This window comes from Chrysoperla carnea, chromosome 2 (genome assembly GCF_905475395.1).
Source record: "Chrysoperla carnea chromosome 2, inChrCarn1.1, whole genome shotgun sequence".
In the NCBI taxonomy this organism is placed as follows: Eukaryota; Metazoa; Arthropoda; class Insecta; order Neuroptera; family Chrysopidae; genus Chrysoperla; species Chrysoperla carnea.
In genome coordinates this window covers 28,195,457-28,219,746 of record NC_058338.1, presented here as the reverse complement: position 1 = coordinate 28,219,746, position 24,290 = coordinate 28,195,457, and the positions used below count along the sequence as shown (strand labels likewise).

Genomic DNA, 24,290 nt, shown 5'->3' with positions numbered 1-24,290 from the left:
AGACGAACATCACACAACATAAAATGAATGGATTGTATTCATTTTGCCATAATGTTTATAAATTTTTTGGTGCTTACCTATCTCCGTTATTGCGTGATGTTCTTCGTAGTGTCTGTTCGCAGCTTAATATAATGGAGATTATTGACGAGAAAGAAATTTAAAATATAAGTCAATTAAAAATGAATTATTGTTAGCTTCGCCATGAGACAAAAATAATTATTCAAATATCAAAATTAAAAACTAAAAATAGGATTATGTATAAAAAATTAAATTCGAAAATAATTATTAACATTTTATATGTATTGTGTTCAAGTTTTATATAAAACTAGCTTCTATCCGTGGCTTTACCCTCAAACAAATACAGAGCATTTCTAAACGCTCTGTACAACGCTCAAATTAAGTCGATTTAGTTAGCTCCATTGTTTTTTTAATTGTGGAAATTGAATGTTTAGCAGACCCATTTCAAAAATATGATTAAAATCTATTCATTGGCGTATAATGTGAGGAATTGAAGCAAAGGACTTTAAGTATAAAATTGAGATGAAAGAAATTTTTTACTACAAAAAAATATACTTTTAGTAAAACTCATTCGAAGCAGAGTTAATAAAAAAGTTGAAACAAAAATTAGCCACCTTGTTTTTAAAAATTCAATCATTATTAATGTTCGCTTAAACTTCATTATAACCACATTAACATTTAAAAGTTATAATATTTTCTAAAAATTAGGTTTTCTATTTTATTATTAAACAAATTTTCAAAATTTTGAAACACTAAAATTGTAGGATTTTGTTAAATAATCAAGACATACTTGAAACTTCGTCAGTAGCTTTCTTTTAGCGAGTTTACCAAACATTATTTCTGCAACTTTTTTCGAAAGTGCTTCGTTTTCAAACGAGCACGATAACGTCATATTTAAACTATCGATCTGGAAAAACAAATTCCGTCATACGTTTTTACAGACCGATAGTTTAAATATAACGTTATCATGCTAAAACAAGTCGTAAAGAGAAAGTTAGGTACACTCGTCAAAAGGAAGCCCCTCAAGAAGATTCAAATATGTATTGATCATTTAACAAAATGGGTGCAGTCCCGCGGACTATACATCACGTCTCTTAGATAATGATTCATCTTAATTAGAGTCTCCCTGAAATACAAATAAATCGCTTAATAAGTTTTATTTCAGGTAACGTGGTATAAATTTTGTTTTATACGAATATTATGGTATAAATTCTGTTATTTGAATAAATATTTTAATAGTTTAAAATAGTTTCTTAATATCATTTAGCCTGAAAAATAAAATAATATCTTTCTTTTAAATTGTAATTTGGCTACAATTTTGTTGACTCTTGCTGTTGCTGCGGTTGTAATGAACTAGGAGTTATAAAACGGTTGTTATTGTGTAGATTTTCTTCCATTTTTTTATCAATATCATTACCATCCAAAGTTTCGACTTTATATGCAATTCCGTATGGCCGTAAATGGTATATTAAATATTCTAATACGTACATTTGATTTGGAGAGACATAATGAAATGATATTGCATTATCTGAACAACAATCCATTCCCTAAAATCAATTAAAAAATAATCAGATTTGGTGATTTTATGTGTTTTATTTTTATTTAGTCTACTAAACTTTTATCAGATTCTATTTTGATACGTTTTAAAGTTATCGGTATTTTCTATAAACTATTTAGGTACTCTGCTTTTGAAAGATATGTTTGGATTTATTCAAATAATTTTACTTTGCAACTTTGTACGTGTTTTACTTCTTAACTTTTAAAAGAAATGAAATGTAAGATTGACACTTTTGCAATAGACCTCAAGGCACTGCTGGGAAATTTTGATGCAGAAATTTTATATACAGAACTTTTGGTTCGGAAATTCTAAATATAAGTAATACAACAAAATATTTAAAATTTAATGAATACCTGATTGCTGTCATAATAAATGTATTTCCAAAACCAAAATTTTGGATCTTTTGGAACAGGTATTAAATGGTGTTCAGGTACAAATGGGAAAAATCTTCCACGCCCATGTGGATCTCGTGTATCACCTGCTACCACTCCGACTTTTTCTAAACATTTACCTGACAAAAAAATTTTTTTTTATAATATACATTTTAATTATTTATCTACAAAAAATTAGATGGCATTTGATATGTAACGATCAAACTTACCCATTTCTACGTCTTCAGAACCATCATGATCTGGCCGACACTTATTTTTATCAGGTAATCCATCTTCTACAAATCGTCGTAAGGCTTCTTTACTTAATACGTATCCAGCTCCACCGCTCATGTAGCCTTGTTTTACAAACGGTTTAAAACGGCACCCAAAATATATGGGTTCCGTCCATTTATATGAATATAACATATATCTTAAATTTTCTAATATTACGTATCTAAAATGAGATTTAAAAATAAATATATTATTTTCGATTGATATTAATTTCCTGTTTGTTTAAAAATTCGTATCCAGGCATGAAGACTTTAAAAAATGAAAAAAATGGCCGCCATTTTTTCCTACATTAATCTTTTTGTTTTTTTCCTAAACTTATCTTATTTATAAAAATAATACAAGCACTGTCTATATAGGCAGTCTATGTAGGGTGTTCCAACAATTAACTCAGTTAATTGTTGTTTCCTATCTAGTAGGACAAGAAGAATGCAGTTCATTCTCTATGTCCATGGTGGTCACCTGTAAGTATCACCAACTATAGTTGGCAAGGATTATTTCTTACATATTACTGGCAGTCTGTATTTAAGTACTTAATATACGTCTGTGAGTAAATTCATTAAAACTTACGTATCGTCGTCAGCTTTTAGAAACCAATCAGCTTGATCTCTATAATGTTCATAAACGTATTTGAAAGATTCTTTGGTTTTAGCCCATAAATAATTACGCCCTTCTTTAACTGGCAATTGAATAGCTGGTAAAGTATTGTCTATAATAAAATGAAAAGATAATTTATTTTTAGTTTATACCTTATATTTATACGAAATATTCATACCTTCTTCAGAACTCATAAACAATAAAATGGTACATCGTTTCCCCCAAGTTGCTTTTACATGCCTTGCTTTTTTTGCATGATTTTGTGGGGATGTCATAACCCAACACAAAACTCGAACTTCCCTGAATAATTGATCAGCAACAGATGTATCTTCAAGACGGTGAAAAATTTCATCGTGATGGTGACTACCTACATCTATTTCAGGACCAGCAGCTGATTCCATATCGGAATGATAATGTGGATCACTTAAAGAGAGTCTAAAAATACGAAATATATATAATCTCAAAAATTCCGAGGCTTAGAGACTAAATTTTATCCTTACTTGAAAGGAAACGGTTGTTCCTGATTGGTAGCATAGATGGCAAGAAATGATAAAGTGAATCCCAGTACCATACCAGAAACCAGTGCGAAAATAAAACGCCGGCCCATAACAGAAGGTCGACTACCTTAAATTAAGTTCATTGATTAGTTAGAAATTACATTTTAAGCCGAATATTCTAAATTGAAGAAGAAATTAAGGACAGGAAAGGAAAGATTTTATTGAAGAGTAACCATTAGGATTACATACTTGGCTGATCAAAATTGGATAAAATTTGGATGTGATTGAAAAAAATTAAATTTTTTGGATTCTGATGACGTCATAAAGTTAAAAAATTCGATTTTTTTGATAACACAGGCAAATTTGATCCGATCTAATTGGAATTTTTTTTGAAACCCACTAATTTTGGGTTACTCTTTTCAGCTGTGATGTCAATTTTTCGCTAGCTATCACTGATGTGTTTCATTTCGGGACCAGGACTCCACATTCTTGAAACCTTTTAGAGCTAGGTTAATTTTGATCACAAATTTGAAAAGTATGACCCAAATTTAGTAGGATTACATACTTGGTTGATCAAAATTGGATAAAATTTGGATGTGATAGGGCAAAATTAAATTTTTTGGATTCTGATGACGTCATAAAGTTAAAAAATTCGATTTTTTTGATAATACAGGCAAATTTGATCCGATCTAATTGGAATTTTTTTTGAAACCCACTAATTTTGGGTTATTCTTTCAGCTGTGATGTCAATTTTTCGCTAGCTATCACTTATGTGCTTGATTCCGGGACCAGGACCCCACATTCTTGAAACCTTTTAGAGCTAGGTTAATTTTGATCACAAATTTGAAAAGTATGACCCAAATTTAGTAGGATTACATACTTGGTTGATCAAAATTGGATAAAATTTGGATGTGATTGAGCAAAATTAAATTTTTTTGATTTTGATGACGGCCACACAAAAGTTGATTATTTTGAATAGGCCCATTGTGAGAACTTATGGTAGAAATTTAATAATTTAGAAATCATCCTGTAAGTGATGAAATATTTTACGGAAATAAATGTGCATTAAATAAACATTAATAATCAAATTTCAATAGATTATTGTAAAAATAAACACCAAATAAGTAATTTATAAATGTCAAATAAAAATATAAATTGTTCCTGTAATTAAGTTTCTGATAGAAAGTTTTTGATTGCAATCCGAGAAAATTAAAAAGTAAGTAAGTAAAATAGGCTGGGATTCACGATGGACCCTACACTAAGGTATATGTACGCCCCAAATTCTGCGCCCTCTATTTCAAAAATGGTTCAACGTAAAAAAAAGCTTTGGGACAAAATTTGTAGAGAATTTTATCCTCTACAACTTTTATTATAAATGTAAAGGAAACGAGATATTCTCAAAAAACTAAACCTTATTAGTTTTAAAATTAAAAAATAAACTTTTCTAACTAGTGAGCTATGTAACGTAAAAACTGGATCAATTGATAATTTAATAGTGTTATGTAAAACGACCGTAAAAATGCGAATTTTGTCATGAAAATCGATGTATGAGTATAAAAAAATATTCTTAGCAACTTTTCTAATAGTTTTTTTTCGATATCTCTAACCATCTCTGACGCTAGGCAAAATATTCAGAATCAGCCCTATTTGTCAATTAGCAGTAGGCTGTGTTTAAAGTTCTGATTTTGGTAAAGAATATTAGAAATGTGTTCCATCCCCTTGTATGACTGAAAAATTTCAAATCGATATTTCTGTGAATAACGAAAATATGAGGGTGTCTTCATCTTAAATGCGACACTCTGTATATCATAAGCAAAATATTTGTAGATTGGTTCGTAAAAGTATAATATTATAGAAATATACGCAAATATATTCGAAAAAATGTTCCCTTTAAAAAAAAATCAGAGTTTATCGAATTTTCCAACAACTGAATGAAAATGAATTTTATTTTATTTAAACAATAAATTTAATAATCTACCGAATCAGTAAGTTATCAATCTGGCTTTCAAGGGCCATATCCAATACGCTTGCTTTTGTTATATAATGCACAATTAAATATTTATCATAAGGACATAATGAAAATTATAATTGTTTGAAATTTTGTTTATGGTCGAAGTGCCAACCATAGTAATCCCTTCCTGATAACACTACATTTAAATTCATTTTTAGATTTCCGTAACTACAATCAATGAAAAAAAAAACATTAAAGAATCATATTTAAACACATTCTATGGTATTTGAATCTACTGGACGAAAAACGTTGAAATTTGGTACATACACAAAGTTATATGCTCAACCATGACTACATCGAGCATACAAATCAGGCATGGGCAAACGTGGCTCAGTGGAATCCCTCAGACTTCTGTATCTAAAATACGAGTAAGACAGTGACAACCTAACCCAGTAACAACCAAAAATACGAGTAAGACAGAGAGACAATTTTTTCTACCTATCTCATTACTATTAGAGAAACTGAGACAGGTAGAAGAGTCGTATACCCGTTTCGCTTCCTCCTCTATGAGCAATGTGGACTTGGATAAAGAAACACACAATAAAGTTATAACAATGGTGACTTAGACTTAAAATAACTCGCCCATGCCTGATATAGATAGTCAATTTTGTTGGGCAAACGGGTTTTGAATTCAAAATAAAAAAATTTTTCTCAAATACATCATAAGATGTATGCATTTTAAAATTTAATTTTTAAAGTAGTAAATTAAAAAGCTATTGAAGAAAGTATACGAAATATTGGCATAAACTCCTAGGGTCCTAATCTATCCTTATCTTCGATACTCAGATTCAAAATTTTTGGAAATAATACGCAATTAAGCACCATACTCATGGCTTACAGGGAAACCTAAAAGACTACCACCCCATGCTAAAATTTTTCGGGTGAAATGGCCCACCCGGAATCATGTTGGAAAAGATGTTCCTATATGTAAAAGTAAGTTTAAAGGTGAGTAGTACAGATGAGAATATGAATGCCTACTTACGGGGTCGAAGGCCAAAATCAGGCCGATTGATCAAAAGATGGAATTAACATTTGTGTTTAGCGGGCGAGTTAAGCGGAGCGAAACATAGTGTAGCTATTAATGAATTATAGCTGGAGTTCACGTTAGTATTGTATTTAGCGGGCTCGAGAATTAACTCTAATGAGGTCTAAACTCAACAATACCCTACTCCAGTAGAGAGTAGAGTTGTTTTTCCCAAAAAACTCACTTTTTTCTAACAAGTTTTTCTCTATCTCTTACTATTATCAAAAATTGAGCGATTCACGATTCGTAAGAGTATAGACTATAGTAAAAGTTGTTTGTTATCTTATAAAGAATAACTTTCAATTATAAAATTTGTCTCTATCTCTAGTATTCCGTTCAGAGTATGAGTTTATTTTTTAACAACCTTGCAGTTCAACGTCAAATTTAAGGTTTCTATGAGAATTTCAACTTTAAGTAGCACATTTTTTACTTGAGATTCTTTTCCTAAAAACGTTGAAGAAGTTTTCAGGGGCATTGTTTAAAATGGGTCATCAGGTATAAAATACACGATAACGAGTTGAATTTTTAGAGCGTACTCTACGTGTTTAAAGTAACAAATGAAATACTTACTTTCTACAAGTGGTTTGTATTTGTGAATCATGGTGAAATTTAAATATAAATTTTCATTTAAAATAAACAATATATTAGTAATTATAAACAATATTAATATGTATATTTAAAATAATGATAACTTAGTTAAAATATTGATTCAATATTTTTAGTTCTTTTAAGAATTGCATTAAATTTCCATAAACAAAAAAACAAAAACGTGTTTAGAATTAATAGAACTTTTTTTTGTTTTTTGAACGTGTTATTTTAAAAATGTATAATTAATTTATTATTTTGTACTATAATCACATTATTTATAATTGGATTATACTTTTTATTATTATTTCATAATTAATTTATAACAAATATAAATAGGTATTTGTAATTGAACAGCATCCGTCATTAAAAAATCAGCAAATGTTTATATTTTTATTTTCAAATGTCTTAATTTCCCACATTTAAAAAAAAAACTCATGAGTAGCAGAACTCCATCACTAATATCCTATTTCTCTCTCATTAGGTGCTTTTTAATGAAACGGGATTTTTAGCTTTTGATGTTTTTGTACACATGGTATATAACAGCGTGTCGTCTACTTAAGTTGATTCCATTTGGAGAGCTCTTTTATAAGTATAAGGTTTTCGAAAACAAGTTATTCTTTACTAAAATCTCTGCTTTCGAAAATATTAACATTCAGCTATTCACTTTTGGTATCAAATGTGCAGGATGTCTACAAATTGATATATTTTATCAAAAGTTTGTGCCTTTTACATTGCATAAAAACGGATTGCTTTTAGAAACAAGGGAGTATATATGATTTTAACATATAATTTTAATCTATAATAGTGGACAAACAATTATTATCTAGTGTAAGGGAATAGGCACTCTAGGCAGTAATAAATTATGATTTTTTAAAATTCAAAGAAATAACAAAATTTCCTATGAATTTAAACTAGGTACAAAGGGTAGAAAACTGGTTTAGAAGTAAATTTCCTGTCTCATGTAAATTTCCTGCCCATAAATTTTAGCACAATACTTTTCCTTAATTTTCATGAGTGAAAACTAACCGAAAATCTTATTTTCAGTTTAGTTTATTTTTAACACGTTTTTATTAACTTGCTTTTGTGTATATGTGTAAATTAATTAACTCAGCTTTTGTGTATATCATTAACTTCCCGATAAGCTAGAGAATGGTTAGTCACGGTGCTTTTTGTTTCAGAAAATAAATTCAGTAGAAAAATTTTAAAGTCATTTTAAACGCGCATTTAAACACACAATGAATCGAAAAAATTTTCGTTTTTCGAGAATCTTTCACAAGGCCACTAGTTGAAGTTAACTGAACAAATGTTTCAAACAAAAGTTGTTTTTTTTATGAGGAATTTTTTTATATTTAAACTTTTGTTCTATCTCTAACGGTTTACAAAATGAGTCCTACGGACCCAAGACCGTTACCTATGTGCTCATTTACGAACTCAAACTCGTTTTATTACGTGAACACGCGATAGAAATTTCAACTTGATATCTCTTTTCGTTTTCCAGTTATTTTGATCACGGACGGGCAGACAGGTAAGCAGACGGACAAACATTTAATCATCTATACCAAAATTTTTTTCGTAGCATCAATATTTTTAAGCGCTACAAACTTGGAACTAAACTTAGTATACCTTGATATATAATTCATTTAATACACTGAAATTCAATACATTCTTTCTATACAGGGTATGTCAACAATTAACTCAATCAATTGTTTATTTTCACTTGTTTTATATTAAATTGAGCGATTATAAAAGAAAACATGGAATGGCAGAAGGCAGTGTGCTTTTTGAAAACTCAAAATAGAGATAGATGATAATGCCATTGTTGGTTTTATATAACGAAGGAGTTAAAAATTGGCCCATGTTCGCAACTCAGTTTTTTTAAAAGAAAAGACAAGCTTTGCTTTACATATTTTTCCGTAAATTTAATAAATCCGGCGGAAATCGAATGCAAAAATCTTGTTTTCACTTCTGATCTCTGGAAAAATGTTTCGAAAAAAAGTTTCCAATTACTTTCTCGAGAATAACGTTGCAATATAAATTTTATATCGAACATGAGCTATTTTTTAGCCGCATGAGATAAGTTATTTAAAAGCCTACTACATTATGTTACGAACGCATAAAGTTTTACAATCTGATTGTTCGAAAAGGCAGACTGTATTTTACCAATCGTTCGAAAATACGTTTTTTTTTTTTTTATGTAAGCGCCACAATTATTATAAACTATAATTATTTTAATAATATAGGTACACAATATTTAATAATTGTTATTAAATATATTTTAATATAATAAAATTAGTTCAAATCAAATTTAATTTAATGAACAATAATAACACAAGCTGACAAAAATGAAACAACACAAATTATTAAAACACTTATTATATTATTTAAAAAAAACTACTAAATTAAAAAAGAAAAACACTCGTATTCATGATAAATCTTTAATAAACGTTAAGAATAATTTATTTTTATTAAAATATATATATTTATGAATAATAAAATCAATGAATAATAATATTTTTGTCGCAATTTCGTTTGTTTAATACTGTGAAAAACATTTTTAAACTCATATACAACATTTTGAATTTATGGTGATAATTATAATACTAAATTGATAGCGTATTATATATATTTTGTACAGTGTAATTTAAAAGTTTCCATATACAGAATGTTTTATCAGAAAAATTATTAACGGAAAATTAGCCCACATCGGAGACGTTCTTGCTACCTTGAGCGCTGTTTAATCGTTCAGGATTATTACCTAGATTTCAAACAATTTTTTTTATGATTACACTGCGTGTTTAAGGTAGTTCCTCCGCGACCGTCCAGTCAAAAAGTTTTGGACTAATACTATCATTCAGTGCGTTAACTGTGCTATGACTATTATACACATACAATATATTATTTTCAACAGACTGTAGTTACACACAATTATATCTTCTATTCGTATACACACACATACTTTGAAATATACGTTTACCATTAGTTTTTATATGCTTTCCACAAAAATCATCGCTAAAACGAGTTATTTATTTTAGTTTTTTATCGAAACTATATGGTAAATAATTTTTATTTTTATTTATATATTTTCTAAATATAGTATTCTACATTATATTAGTTTTTCATAGAGATGGTGGACGTCATTCATTGGTAAATAAATATAATATTTGTAAATTTGTGTATTTTTATACACTTCTCCCATGTACACGTACAAATTGCGTCACTTTTAATTGCTAATATCTCATGAATGGCATGGTAAATCATCTTCTAATTTTAACAGCAAGTGTATTATGAATTAAATATTTTATATTCTGAGTTTTGAGAAATTCTTGGAATATCACTTTCGTGTAGGTACTACCTTAACTGCTAAGGTCATGTAAGCAGTGTCAGTAGGTATTATGTTGTTATTTCAAACTTTAAATCTGTTGTTATGTATCTTAGAATTTTTAATTTTCATAAGTAATCCTACCATTTCCGATAATTTACCTTTCCTCATTAATCGCAAAGAGATCGAATCGAATTTTCATGTAATTAGACACCACACAAGAATTTTATTAATTGACCACAAAAAATTATAGTAAGTGTAGGTTCAAGTTATTTTCCAGTGGCACGATATCAATCTTTCTGCTTCTTGCATTTTCTTCTTTTATGAAAAATGGAAATGATAAACTATTTGCCGCTTATTTGTTAAAAATATTTGTTTATTTATTTTTTAAGAAATTTATATACCCTGTAAGTATGTAGGAAATATATATCAATGTACTAAGATATCTCTAAGATCTTAAAGAGATATGAAGCTTTTTATTTTTTAACGTGCTCAGGACATAAAAAGTTAGTTTGAGTTCGTGAATGGGCAATATAGGTTAATTGGGTCTTGGGTCCGTAGAATTCATCTTTTAAACCATAAGAGGTTGTGAAAAATTTTGGTTTGAAACATTTTTCGTATTTTCCCGCGAGGGATCAAATTAGGGCAAAACTTTAGTGTCCATTGTCTCCAAAACTATAAGAGATAGAGAGCTGAAAATGGGTAGGTAGCTTCAACTAGTAACAGAAAACGAAATAAAAAATTTTCTAGAAAAAATTAGCAAAATTTTCGAAAACTGGAACAAATTTGTTTGTTTTTATAACTTTTCTAATTAATTATTTAAAAATAATAAAAGCACTGATACTCAACACTGTCTATACAAGAGTATTTTAACAATTAACTCAGTCAACTGTTTATTTTCACTTGTTTTTTTAAGTGTATAGTAGTAAATTTTTTTTTTAATGAGCAATAAAAATTTATAATAATAAAAAAAAATATGACATACTCCCATAAAAACCCCCAGTTGCGATTTTTGGAGTCTCAAAAAGTTAGCCCAATTGGTCACGAAATGGTCATAATTGGTTAATAATTATGATCAATTGGTTAGCAATACCGCCATTTTTATTAGTACTATAAAATATCAAGGTAATAAAGAATATTTTAGCGCATCAAATTATCCTAAACGTAAAAGTGCAGGTTACCAGTGGGTAACCCGGTAGGTTTTACCATCTAATTCACCATCAAAATTGAAAATATATTTTTTTTAATTTGTGCCCACAACGGGTTTTTTTTACTTTCAATAATTTTTAATGGTTTAAACTTTAATTTAAATAGTTTTTTTTTTTAAATTTTCATCGACTAAGTTTGGGGAAATCTATGAAAACATATCATCCATCTACCGTTTTCTCATAAGACCAACTGATTTAGACTAAGTCCAACTTCATATAAAAAAAAAACTAGCCTTTTATCCAAAATTGCCCTGACGCTCGTACATCCTTAATTTCATTTCCATTGTTTTAATTGCGTAATTCATTAATAAAAAAAAAAATTGTTTGTGATAATAATTAATTTTGTTATTTATTTATAGAATATTTAAAATATTATAAATAAATGGGGAAAAGTTGATAGAATATTCATGAATTAAAAGATAACATTCTTACAGAGTGTTTATGGAAGACATTTCAGTGTTCACTGGGGTTTTTCAAACTAGTAATTTTTCTAGTGAAGTACCTTGCTGGGGACTGCAGGTCTTTTGCATTACTTACACTTACATAAGTACTATTTTTTCCAATAATATATTCCCTTGAATCTATCACGTGACATTTTCAGTCATCGCCTCTTTGCCTAATAGGTGTTCATAAAATCACCTAATCCATTTCCGGTTGTCTGTCCGTTTATCGACACGATAACTCAAAAACAAAATGAGATATCAAACTGAAATTTTTATAGCGTGTTCAGGACGTTAAAAATAAGTTTAGGTTCGAAAAGGAGCATAGGTCATTTTTGTCTTGGGTGCGTAGAACCCATCTTGTAAACCGTTAGAGATATATAAAAAGTACAAATATAAAAAATGTTCAATATAAAAAAATAAACAACTTTTGCCTGAACATTTTTCGTAAACATCACTGTTTACCCGTGAGGGCGCAAATTATGTTAGAACAAATATAGTATGTATACATGTATTGTATTGTATCAATATCATTGTATTGTTTATTTATTACTATGTACACTGAGACAGTGATAAGAAAGATACTCTTATTACTTTGTGTGTAAGAGTGACTAGACCTTTCAAATTCGTAATCGGTCGTCGTTACAACCGATGTCATTAAAACCGATTTTGATTGTATAATACTTAGCCAAAATTTTACCCACTTTGTTACACAATGGTTTAGGTACAATATGTGATATTAATCACAAAACACAATAGTCAATTTTGTAGCCTGTGCATGGACGTAATTATAAATATTTTTATTTTGTAAATTATCTGCTATCAATTATACAGATAAAATGAGATGAATTGTAATATCAGTGTAAAAGGTCAAATCAGTGCCTACTACTGCATTCATATAGTAAATAAAAACTATACGTGAATGCACCATAATGCTAGACGTTTCGCTGCGAGTCATTTCTATCTGTAATATTTTTATTCGAATTAAGATTTTGCATATTATTATCGATAAAACATAGTCAAAATGGCACGATAATACCCCATCCACCGAGTTTCATCGAATTCAAAACAAAAATTTTTTTTTGCGTTTTCTCGATTTTTTTTAAAGGGGTACCCCTTAAAAAAATTGCAAAAAATCGAGACATTTTTTTTATCTCCAATTTCGATAAAACTCAGTTTATAAGGTAATTTTGACCAAAAAAGTACAAAAATCGGGTGCATTTAATGACTGGTCGAATAGTTTTTGAGATACGATCTAAAATCGATCCAAATATTGCGATATCTCTAAAACACTGCATCCAATCATTAAATTAACCTGCTTTTTATACTTTTTTGATAAATCAAGCTCTGGCGAGATATGTAGATGCTGCCAATTTGAAAGGTACACTTAGTTGCTATACTTTTAATAAGAAAATGCGATAAACTAATTTATTAGCAACAAACAGACATGACTTTAATTTTTAAGAACTAATTTCAACAACGTAATTTATCGTAAAAATCCAATTTCTATCAAAAGCTAATTTTAATTATCACTCTATAGACAAGAAAGGGGATTTGGGATTTATAATATATATTTAATAAAAATTTTAACTTACAAAACATTAAGATCAGAAGAAAACAATGTGTTTATTGTCTTGATAACACATTTATTTTTAAAAGAATATCCACCGCCATAAAGATAATCTGGCCTATTAAGCAAGTTTTCTCAGCATGAAACATACCTGGAAACAAATAATTTTCTATATAAGTTAAAAGAACCAAATTTAAATATTTACAATTTCCCACTTTGTATTCTCACATTCAAATAAAAATTTTTATACTATGTATATATGAAATATATCATAGTATATTAAGTTTAGTACTGAGGCGCGGGTTCATTTTGAACCAAAATTTTAATTTCATTTGTGTTAGCAATACAAATATTTTTTTTAAATAAAATATTAAACTACTTTACAACGTCTTTACTTAATAGTGGACATAACTTCTTAACTATTAGGTAATGGACAAAAGTATATAAGGCACTTTCGACTTGAAATTTTTCAAAGAATACGCTCTTAAGTTATGTTCATCGAGTCACGGAACACCCTGTATATAAAAATTATTTGCCTCACTCAACAGTTTACCTGCTTTTAATAACGAGTCTACTATTTCTCTCATATATCAAATTCTACATGTAAACCAAAATTTCTATGTCAAATATAATGAGAAATATGAACCAAATATTAAGAAAATACGAGAATTCACTGCATGTGAAACTATTTTTAATAAAAACGAAAAAAAATAAAAGTGAAAAAACAAGTGATCTTGGAGTGATGCCTCTGCAAAAAGGCATTGGCAATTTTGGCAGCTATTTGTCTCGTCATCAAGACGTTAATGAATAAAAATGCAAATAAGTCATTGTATTTTGTGAGGCCAAGGCTACAATCGAATCTCGCACCAAAAAATTGCAAGAGTCGCTCCTGAACACATTAAATAAAAAATTGCTAATATAGGCAATCAAGTTTTATGATTTTGAAATATTATAACCAAAATTATTAGTCGTAAAATTCATACTGATAAAGTAATTTTAAAAAGTGAATTATTTTTATTTAAAAGTAATGACGTTTAAGCGTAATAAATAAATCATATATATGTATATGGCGTTATACACTACTTTCAAGGTACATTTTTATTTTTATTATATGTAATTTCCGCACCTCGTTATAGATTACGAAATGGAAGCCTTTAATGAATTGACAATTCTATGAATTATACATGTTTTTTTTTTGCAGTATTTAAAAATGTATGTTGATTTATTTCAATATTTAACTAAGACCGAAGTGTCAAATTTATAAAAATTAATTTTTTATTTTCGCCCAAAGTTAAAATATATAAACCGTTTTCAATTTTTTTAAAGTGTAAAATAGACATAATTCATTTGTAAATTTTTAGTAAATCAGAAAAAATGTATAAACAAGTGAAATTTACAAAATTTTAAAAATCCCCGATAAGTTTTTCGGGTACGGAACCCTAAATTCGCACTTGAAACATATATAAGAACACTTCATTAAATTACCTTTATCTTTAAAACATTTTGAAGATCGTCGCCAATTTTATTTTTTTTTTTTTTTTTTTTTTGTACTGAACTTTAAACTCGCATTTGAAACATAGCTAAGAACACTCTCCGTTAAATTCCCTTTCAAACGAGACCAAAAAAATTAAAATCGGTTCATCCGTTTAGGCGCTACGGTTCCACAGACAGACACACACACACATAGCGGTCAAACTAATAGCATTCCTATTTTTTTAGTTCGGGGGTTAAAAAGGTATTAAATATATTAATATCTATTTATTTTCGAAATATTTTTTAAATTATTCGTTTAAGCTTATACTATAAATACTAACTGAACTAGAAAAAGTTACCTTTTTATTATTACTGATAGAAGAAATTTAGAGATTTATCTGAATTTAAAGTAAACCAATTAAACTTTCTTCAGAACTTTATACACACATCAAATACCAAAAAGAAAATAAAAACATCTGATTATCTCAAACAAAACAACGAATATTAAATTTTGGACACAAATTGTTTATTAAAACAAAATAATATCATAAATAATATTTATTTGGTATATCAATAACTTTATCAATTATTATAATTGATGATTTCTTATTATATTTACTTCTTTGCTTGCAGATTCAGCATTTTGTTAAGATATTTACATTTACGCGTATCATGAAACTTTCAAATATGCATACAAAATTAAATAAATAAGCAAATATTATATTATTTTCGGTATTAAACATATTCATCCGTTTATGAAAGATTATGGAATATACAGGAAATGTGACATGATATATTTTTTGAGAAATGGTCTAGCCAGATAGATATCTGAATTTATTTCATAATATATATGTCGCAGATGAATTGTCGAATCAGATGTTTTACTTAAAAGTAGGTCCTTTCGATGCCAATGTAAATTAAAAAATATTAGATTACAAGGAAAAATAATTTTTTTATAACAGTTATAACAAAAATTTCTTTTTTTGTGTTAGTTTTCACGGGAGGTTGTTTTACTCTTGGCTGCGTTGAATTTTAATAATATTATAACACATTTTGATGGGCGTATAATAAATTTTAAGGTCAGTTGTTATGACGGTATTCAAAAATGTCGTTATTGGTAAAATGATACCTTTTATATACGTTAAAATGATCCCTATTTTGTGCTATCATGCTAATCGTTGATGAAATAATTAATATTTTATGTGAACTGTTTGGTAAAAAATGCAACGGCATCATTTGAAAACCTATTCTTACAAGGTCAGTAAAAACGATCCCTTTTGAGAAATATTGAATAGTTCTAAAAATTTGAACAAATCAGAAAAAATTGACATGCCAATACTGCAACACTTGAATAAAGAAACCAAAAATATTTCGACGTTATACATATCTCGAATAGTTTGGCTATAAATTACATTTTTTTCTTAAGAGGGTCATTATAGACCACCTTCCTCTATTCGGTATTTAGGAGTATCATAACATTTAGTTATGCATCCTCGGTTTTGTACAACTTTAGAATTTTCATATTTTGACAAAAATACCCCTTTCGACTTTCCTTGAATCCATTTTGACTAGTTTAAAGACTACAAGGAAGTAGTAGCGATATAATGTCCACTGATAATATGTAAGCAGAAAAGGTTCGAAAGTTTTATAAATAGCCAAGTTTAGACATGGCAAGCATCTTTATTGTATTACTAGAGCTAAAATGACATAACTATAATTAATATAAAAAATACCTAATAGTTTAAATTTTAGTGAAGATTTAAACAATTATAATAGACCGTAAGCCTATTCACTGCTCCAAAATATTGAGCTTTGAGTGTGTTCATTTTAAATTACCCACCCTTAATAATTCTTGGCCTCATGTGATTATTGTTTTGAGTGAAAACACGTCGATTTAGATATCGAGGGGGGAGTTCAAAAATGGTACCTAGAGAATTTTAGGTTCCATTCCTTCGTTCCTCCGTGATAAAAAATTCGGATTCATGAATTATTAAAATAATTACTTCTTAAATGACTTCTTCACTGGCTTTTGAAAATATTTTATGTATAAATTGTCACCGTTTAGCAGACAAAAGTACTTGAAATAGCATGGCGAATCCGAATTTTACGTTTCATGAATCCGATTTTTTTATCGGGGGCTAGCCTCCCTCACTTTGAAATTTCAAATAGTACTCCCTACCTTGTAATACATTATTTGAAAGGGCATACAATTCTCTATTGCACCCGCTGTTAAAAAAAATAATTTTGAGATAAACCAAATAATTAAAAATATTTAACTTCATAGTGGGCTTACGGTCTATATCTATAAGGAAATTGTATATAATATGTAAAATAGTTATAAATTAAAATTTTTTAAAATAATTATGTAGCACGTATACATAAAACCAGTTTTTTTTTTTTGCTTAAAAAATGAAGGACCCAGCACAAAATCTTATGGAGATTGAGTTTCGGTCGATTTAGATGATTCATATTGGGTGATTTTGTAGATCTTGGCATCCTGATGGACCCAACGATCTAAATGCAGACGTTTTTGATTTATCGATGGATCACAATCGATTGCTGGGAATGTCTACTGGAAAAAGAAAAATACGCCTTCGAGATGGGGCGGTAATGTATGCATATTATGTAGAATACCACTTTTCCAATTTTTGGAATTATGATATCATAAGATTAATGAATCGTAGGAATATACATATTAACAATTTTTGTTGACAATATTGCATAATGTACAACTTTTATCTCAATTAATAATTTTTTTACCAGAAGCAGACTTATTTGTTTTTATCGATTGGTCCCCTTAATTGCAATGGGTTTTATTTAAATACAACGATAAAAAGTATAAAACTTTCGACTCTTTGTTGTCGTAGGGTCGTAGCACTCTGTGAATTTTACACAAACTTTTCGCCACGACTTGGCGTATTAAACGCAAATATATTGAGTAGCCAGTCGAAGCAAATTCACTGAAAAGCCTATTGGAAATTATACTTAAGGTAGTTCCTCCGCGACCGTCCAGTCAAAAAGTTTTGGACTAATACTATCATTCAGTGCATTAACTGTGCTATGACTATTATACATATACCATATATTATTTTCACAAGACTGTAGTTCCTCACTACTGTTTCTAGTATACATATAAACACACACACTATGACATATGCCTTTAACATTAGTCTTCATATCTTTTCCACAAAAATCATCGCTAAAACGAGTTATTTATTTAAGTTTTTTATCGAAACTATATGGTAAATAATTTTTATTTTTATTTATATATTTTCTAAATATAGTATTCTACATTATATTAGTTTTTCATAGAGATGGTGGACGTCATTCATTGGTAAATAAATATAATATTTGTAAATTTGTGTATTTTTATACACTTCTCCCATGTACACGTACAAATTGCGTCACTTTTAATTGCTAATATCTCATGTATGGCATGGTAAATCATCTTCTAATTTTAACAGCAAGTGTATTATGAATTAAATATTTTATATTCTGAGTTTTGAGAAATTCTTGGAATATCACTTTCGTGTAGGTACTACCTTAAGACTAACTTTTGTACAAGAATTTTCCAATTATTTTCAGTTAATGATTTACAAGTTTCATTCTCCTACACTTTCCATAGAAATTTAGATATGAATTCAATTTATTAATACTTCACCAATTACGTTCATCGCAAGACTATTTTCTAATAAGACTAAACTACAAGTACAAAAAAAACTAACTTCAATTTTAATCTCTAATGTATATAGGTATTTAACATTAATTCGCTTTGTATACATAACTTTTATTGGTTATAAAATTCTATAAAAATGAAAAAATTTTTATACTCACTTAATAATAACTTATTAGATAAAATTTACACAAACTAGTATTAATTAGATTTACATTATTATAAATTAATTAAACTGTTTTTTATTTATTTTTGTTATGCTTATTAAATTTTGACAGTAAACACTTTACACTTGGCTATATAAATAATGCAAATGCCAATTAGTCATAGTGAATTTTATTTTTTGATTGAAATGTATTTCAAATCGTTATGATACGAATACATATTTTATTATCGTATTGTAAAAATTAACCAAATACTCTAAATAAATTATTAATAGTTTTCAAATAAATTCACTTTAATATGTTTTAATCATTTATCTAACCCGCTCCTTTTCTAACGAAAAGGTTGCGTTCAAAAATAATAGTTTTTTTAACTCCATTTAATTAATCAAAGTTTGAAAATGTCACTGCATAAAGCTGAAGCCTGGCACACTATGGGACAATCCTACTAAGGGAGACTATCTACCGATTTTAATCGGAACCTTTTTATAGGTCACTTTGTTGACATAGAATATTATACAGATGTACGACTTCGCCATATAGTAGGGGAGCCCAAGAGGGGATTTGTGTAGTAACTATGTATGGGAGGTTCCTTGGACCTTCTTTAGTACCTCCACCAAATATAAGCCCTAAATATGGGGGGACCAGCGTAGGGCAGACGGTCAGATTAGTAAAAACAAAATTGCGATAGGTGAATTAACTCGAGAGGGTCAGATTAATATATGGTGGGTTAGTTACATGCTAAAAAATGTAAATTTCAATAGTCTGAAAAAATTTTGATCACACTCCAGTTACTACGGGTAACGATCTTTGCAAGCCTCTTATTGGAATGTAAATTTTTTAGCACGTAGTTAACCCACCATATCTTAATCTGACTCGCTCGGATTAATTCAAATATCGCAATTTCGTTTTTACTAATCTGATCGTCTGGCCAACGCACGTCCCCCCTTATTTAGGGCTAATATCTGGTGGAGATATTAAGGAAGGTCCAAGGAATTCCCCATATCTTAATCTGACGCGCTCGAGTTACTACACAAATCCCCTCTTGGGCTTCCCTACTAATAATTATGATTGTTAATTATAATAACACATTGAAACTAAAATTAGAAAATTTATAAGAAACACACAACACGATCAAGTATATGATTGGCAAGACAAGCATACCAAAGACTATAGGACGTTGATGAGTTCTATTGCGGGGGTGACTATTAACTATTAAGTTTGAAAGCCTGACTCGGTAGAGGCGCTGAAACTCGTATACTACGATTTTACATTAGCTCATATGGGCTGCTTCTCCTCTATCCTATGCTCTTTGCATAGTATAATTTTAATTTGTAGAAAATTTAAAAAAAAATTTATTTACGTAGCAAAACTTATTTTATATAAAATATTAATATATATCGTTTGTCTGTATATAATATTAATTGTGACATTAATTTGTGAACTTTGTGTATTAATATTTAAAACATAGATAATCAAAATGTCATCGTATTCATTTCATGATATCAATAATCTATTAATCAAATACGAAGAAAAATTAAAAACTGACCATCAAATAAATCCAGAATATGCCATTAAGAAAGAAATACAAGAAGAAAAACCAAAAGAAAAACCTTTTTCATGTGATGTTTGTGATAGAACATTTAATCAATTTGTACATTTAGTTTCTCATAAACGAATTCATACTGGTGAAAAGAGTTTTTTATGTGATTTTTGTGGCAAAGCATTTCGTTATAAAAACAATTTAGTTGATCATAAACGAATTCATAGTGGTGAAAAACCATATGAATGTGACGTGTGTAAAAAATCATTTACAACACATAACGATTTAGTTAAACATAAACGAAAACATACGGGAGAAAAACCATATACATGTGATGTTTGTGCGAAATCATTTACACAAAAAGGGAATTTAGTTCGACATCAAAAAATCATTCATAGTGAAGAAAGACCGTTTTCTTGTAACATATGTGATAAGGCATTCAAAACACATGATATTTTAGTAAGACATAAACGACTTCATACTGGAGAACAACCTGTTCCACGGGAAAAACAAAGAAGTTTACAACAACGGATTGAACCTGTAATAGACAGATATAGTTTTCCATATGAGTTTACACAAAATTTAGTTGAAAATCAAGCACCAATTCATACTGGAATTGATTCATTCTGTACTCCCAGTGTATCGAATTCATTTATTCCAGCACCAGCTGAAAATTCCCATCCATCGATTACCACGACCATTCAAGAAGGTGAAAGTGTGAAAAGTGAAAATTTAATAGACAATGAAGTTAAAACTGAACAAAAATATGATATTTGTGAAAGTAGTAACAGTAGCATTGGTGATATTTTGGATGCAGGTCCATCTAGTCCATTTATGGACGAAACCCCAATCAAAACAGAACAAAAATTAGAAATTGAATTAATAGTTAAGGATGAAGAGAATATTAAAATTGACGAAGAAATCAAAGTGAAAGAAGAAAATGATGAAGAAGAAGAAAAACCGTATTCATGCGATATATGTGATAAAAGATTTTCCAAACATAGAAATTTACGTAGACATAAACGACTTATCCATAATAAAGGTAAAAAATATCCTTGTGACGAATGTGATAAAGTATTTAATACACAAAGAGAATTGGTTTTACATGAACGAGATCATACTGGTGAAGAATGTTTTTCTTGTGACGAATGTGATATGACATTTACGAATACGAAAAATCTACGTAGACATCAAAAACTACATGCAAGGGATAAACCATTTTCATGTAATTTTTGTGATAAAACATTTCAATTCCACAGAAATTACGCTGAACATAAGAAAATTCATATTGTGGATAAACCTCATGCATGTGATATTTGTGAAAAAACATTTACCAGACTTCGAAGTTTAGTTGAACATAAACGAATGCATACTGGAGAAAGACCATTTGCTTGTGATCAATGTGATAAATCATTTACCAGTAATCGAACGTTAACAGCCCATAAAGGAATCCATACTGGGAGAAAACCTCATTTGTGTGATGATTGTGGTAAAGCATTTGCTAAAACACTTGATTTACAACGACATCAACGAATCCACACGGGAGAAAGACCGTTCACATGTGAACATTGTGGTAAAACTTTTGTAAATCGTTGTAATTTAGTTGAACATAGACGAATACATACGGGAGAGAAACCTTTTACCTGTGAAATTTGTGCGAAATCATTTACACAACGTATGAATTTATATCGACATAAAGTGACACATACGAAAGAGAAAAAGTTTTCATGTACTGTTTGTGATAAAACTTTCGGCTATAAATCAAGTTTATTGGAACATGAACGAATTATTCATTCAGGGGAAAAACGATTTTCGTGTGATGTTTGTGATAACAAATTTTACAGGCAAAGTTATTTGCTGAAACATAAAAAAATAGCACACGTTAAAGATCCACAACAAGTTTATGAATGCGATATTTGTTTTAAGCAATTTGCAAAACCTAATCGTTTAACTAATCATAAAAAGTCTCATATTGAAAAAGCTGTAAAAAACTTTTTAAAACAAAAAGTGTAAAAAACTTATGTAAATAAAAACTAAACATTTTATTTCTAATAGTTTTGTATTTATTCTTGCTTTCACTTTTCCACGCTTGTAGAGTTAAGTTGTAAGTTTCATAAAATCGAACTGTGGGAACGATTTTTCACTTACAGGGGTGAAATAATAAAGGGAATACAAATTTATTTCAGAAACAGTGTTGTAAGAGTAAATGAGGTGGATTTATAGGACCAGGACCAAAACTACGATAGGCCAACCAGATTCAGATTAAATTTAAATTTACTAACCTTGAATAAATACTGTTATTAACTTCCCAGTGGGATAGTTATTGTAATGGGATCAAGGCCTTTAGAGTCGAATAGTATGGTTTTTAAAAAGATGTCCGTGTGTGCCCATGTATGTATGTTCGGATTCAATTTTCGCCTCCCGTATCTCGAGAACAAATGATGATATTGACATGGGACCAGTTTTATTTAACGCATAATTATGTAACTTAGACCTGATTAGATTTTGAGCAAAATCGGTCAAGCCGTTTTTGTACCGAATGAAAAATTGTATAATTGCCATTATTATCACTTATCATTTATATAGTTTTAACGTCATCGGGGGTACAGGGGGGGGGGCGAAGTCCCCGTTTAGGTTGCAAGGGTGAAGTCCCTTTGGGGTGCAGAGGGCGAAGAAGAATTAAAAGTATATATTTGAATATTAATTTTATTAACAGTATATATTTGAATAATCATTTTATTAACAGTATATATTTGAATAGTCATTTCATTAAAAAATAAAAGACAGTTCACATAATTATTTATTTTGAGTGAAATCTTTTTTTGTTGAAGAAGGACCAGTTTTTAATGCGGCGAAATCTTTTATCATTTTATCGAAATCTTCCGCAGGCAATCTTCTTGGCACTTCTAATTTATAAAGATGATTAATTTTTTGACCTGTTTGTCTGGTTCCACGTTTAGTTTGTTCATCCGACTTGTAAGTCATGTATCCAGAATCACTTTGATAAGGAATTAATTTTAAAATATTTTTCCCAATTTCCATTATTTCTGTTTCGTTATTGGCTGATGGAACACAATAAAATCTGATAACACCAGTTTTATTACTAAATCTATTTTTTGGAATTTTATAGTTAGTTGAAGATCTTATATTTGAAACACCAGTTAGTTGACCTTCGTCGTACAATTTACAACATTTTTCCCAAACCTCATCCAATTTTGATTTATTTATGAACATGAGCCATTTTCCACCATTTTCAATTTCTTTATATTTCAATTGGGATTCAGTTGTAGTTTCAATTATGGGATGTCGAATTGATTCGACATCAAATATTTCTGTTGGTTTTAATTTTCTAGAAATAGGAAAAAAATACGTAAGTAATTATTATATTCACTCATGATAGTCCATTGCACACCTGGTAAATGTATAAAATTGGAGTATATAAATTGGAGTACAATAAAAATGTTCAAATAAATTTTGATTACCCACTTATAAAAAAGAAAAAAATGTTTGTTATTTGGGTGTTCGATTCGAATCAATTGCGTTGTACTGTATATTGTTAAATTCATTATATTAATAGCAATATTATTAAACATTTAATGATTTAATAATTATTAAATTTAATGTTACATAAAATCTTACCGTTCTGCCATTTTCTGATTTTAATCAGTTAAAATTATTTTCATATATTGCACTGAAATCAGTAATGACAATTTGTACAATAGTTATCAATTATCAGCTTAACTGTATAGACTTAAGTCGGGTACTTTTTATAAGTTAAATCAGCAAGATAAAAGTTATAGTTGCAATTCTGATAAACATGTCTTCAAGGGTTACGTTCAAAACTGTAATACTGTAAACTGCAATTTTTGATGGTACTAGTACAACTTAGATAGATAGAGCTCCATACAGGTATAGTTTATATGTGGGTATGACTAACGTTCGCCATTTTTA

At 28.9% G+C, this 24,290-nt stretch overlaps 3 protein-coding genes across 5 annotated transcripts; 1 reads left to right on the top strand and 2 right to left on the bottom strand.

The window, feature by feature from the left end:
• Positions 1-787: 787 nt before the first annotated feature.
• Positions 788-18,851, bottom strand: LOC123291485 (glycoprotein-N-acetylgalactosamine 3-beta-galactosyltransferase 1-like). 3 transcript variants are annotated; one of them, XM_044871789.1, is made up of 8 exons: positions 18,797-18,851; positions 13,515-13,640; positions 3,333-3,456; positions 3,011-3,267; positions 2,806-2,944; positions 2,178-2,401; positions 1,930-2,087; positions 788-1,565 (listed from the first exon to the last, which is right to left on the bottom strand). In XM_044871789.1, the coding sequence occupies exons 2-8, from the start codon at positions 13,519-13,521 to the stop codon at positions 1,329-1,331; spliced, it is 1,146 nt and encodes a 381-aa protein (XP_044727724.1). In that variant the 5' UTR covers positions 13,522-13,640; positions 18,797-18,851; the 3' UTR covers positions 788-1,328. The 3 variants fall into 3 exon arrangements, with proteins under 3 accessions (XP_044727724.1, XP_044727726.1, XP_044727723.1); XM_044871791.1 differs by having other exon boundaries at positions 3,333-3,452; XM_044871788.1 differs by lacking the exons at positions 13,515-13,640; positions 18,797-18,851 and adding an exon at positions 6,935-6,990.
• A 1,425-nt stretch (positions 18,852-20,276) lies between these two features.
• LOC123292608 (zinc finger protein 271-like) lies at positions 20,277-22,495 on the top strand. The gene is made up of 2 exons (XM_044873322.1): positions 20,277-22,322; positions 22,490-22,495. The coding sequence occupies exons 1-2, from the start codon at positions 20,277-20,279 to the stop codon at positions 22,493-22,495; spliced, it is 2,052 nt and encodes a 683-aa protein (XP_044729257.1).
• A 620-nt stretch (positions 22,496-23,115) lies between these two features.
• On the bottom strand, positions 23,116-24,076 carry LOC123293675. Its single transcript, XM_044874560.1, has 2 exons — positions 23,979-24,076; positions 23,116-23,688 (listed from the first exon to the last, which is right to left on the bottom strand). Exons 1-2 carry the CDS (start codon positions 23,987-23,989, stop codon positions 23,136-23,138), a joined length of 564 nt encoding a protein of 187 aa, XP_044730495.1. The 5' UTR covers positions 23,990-24,076; the 3' UTR covers positions 23,116-23,135.
• Positions 24,077-24,290: the final 214 nt, after the last annotated feature.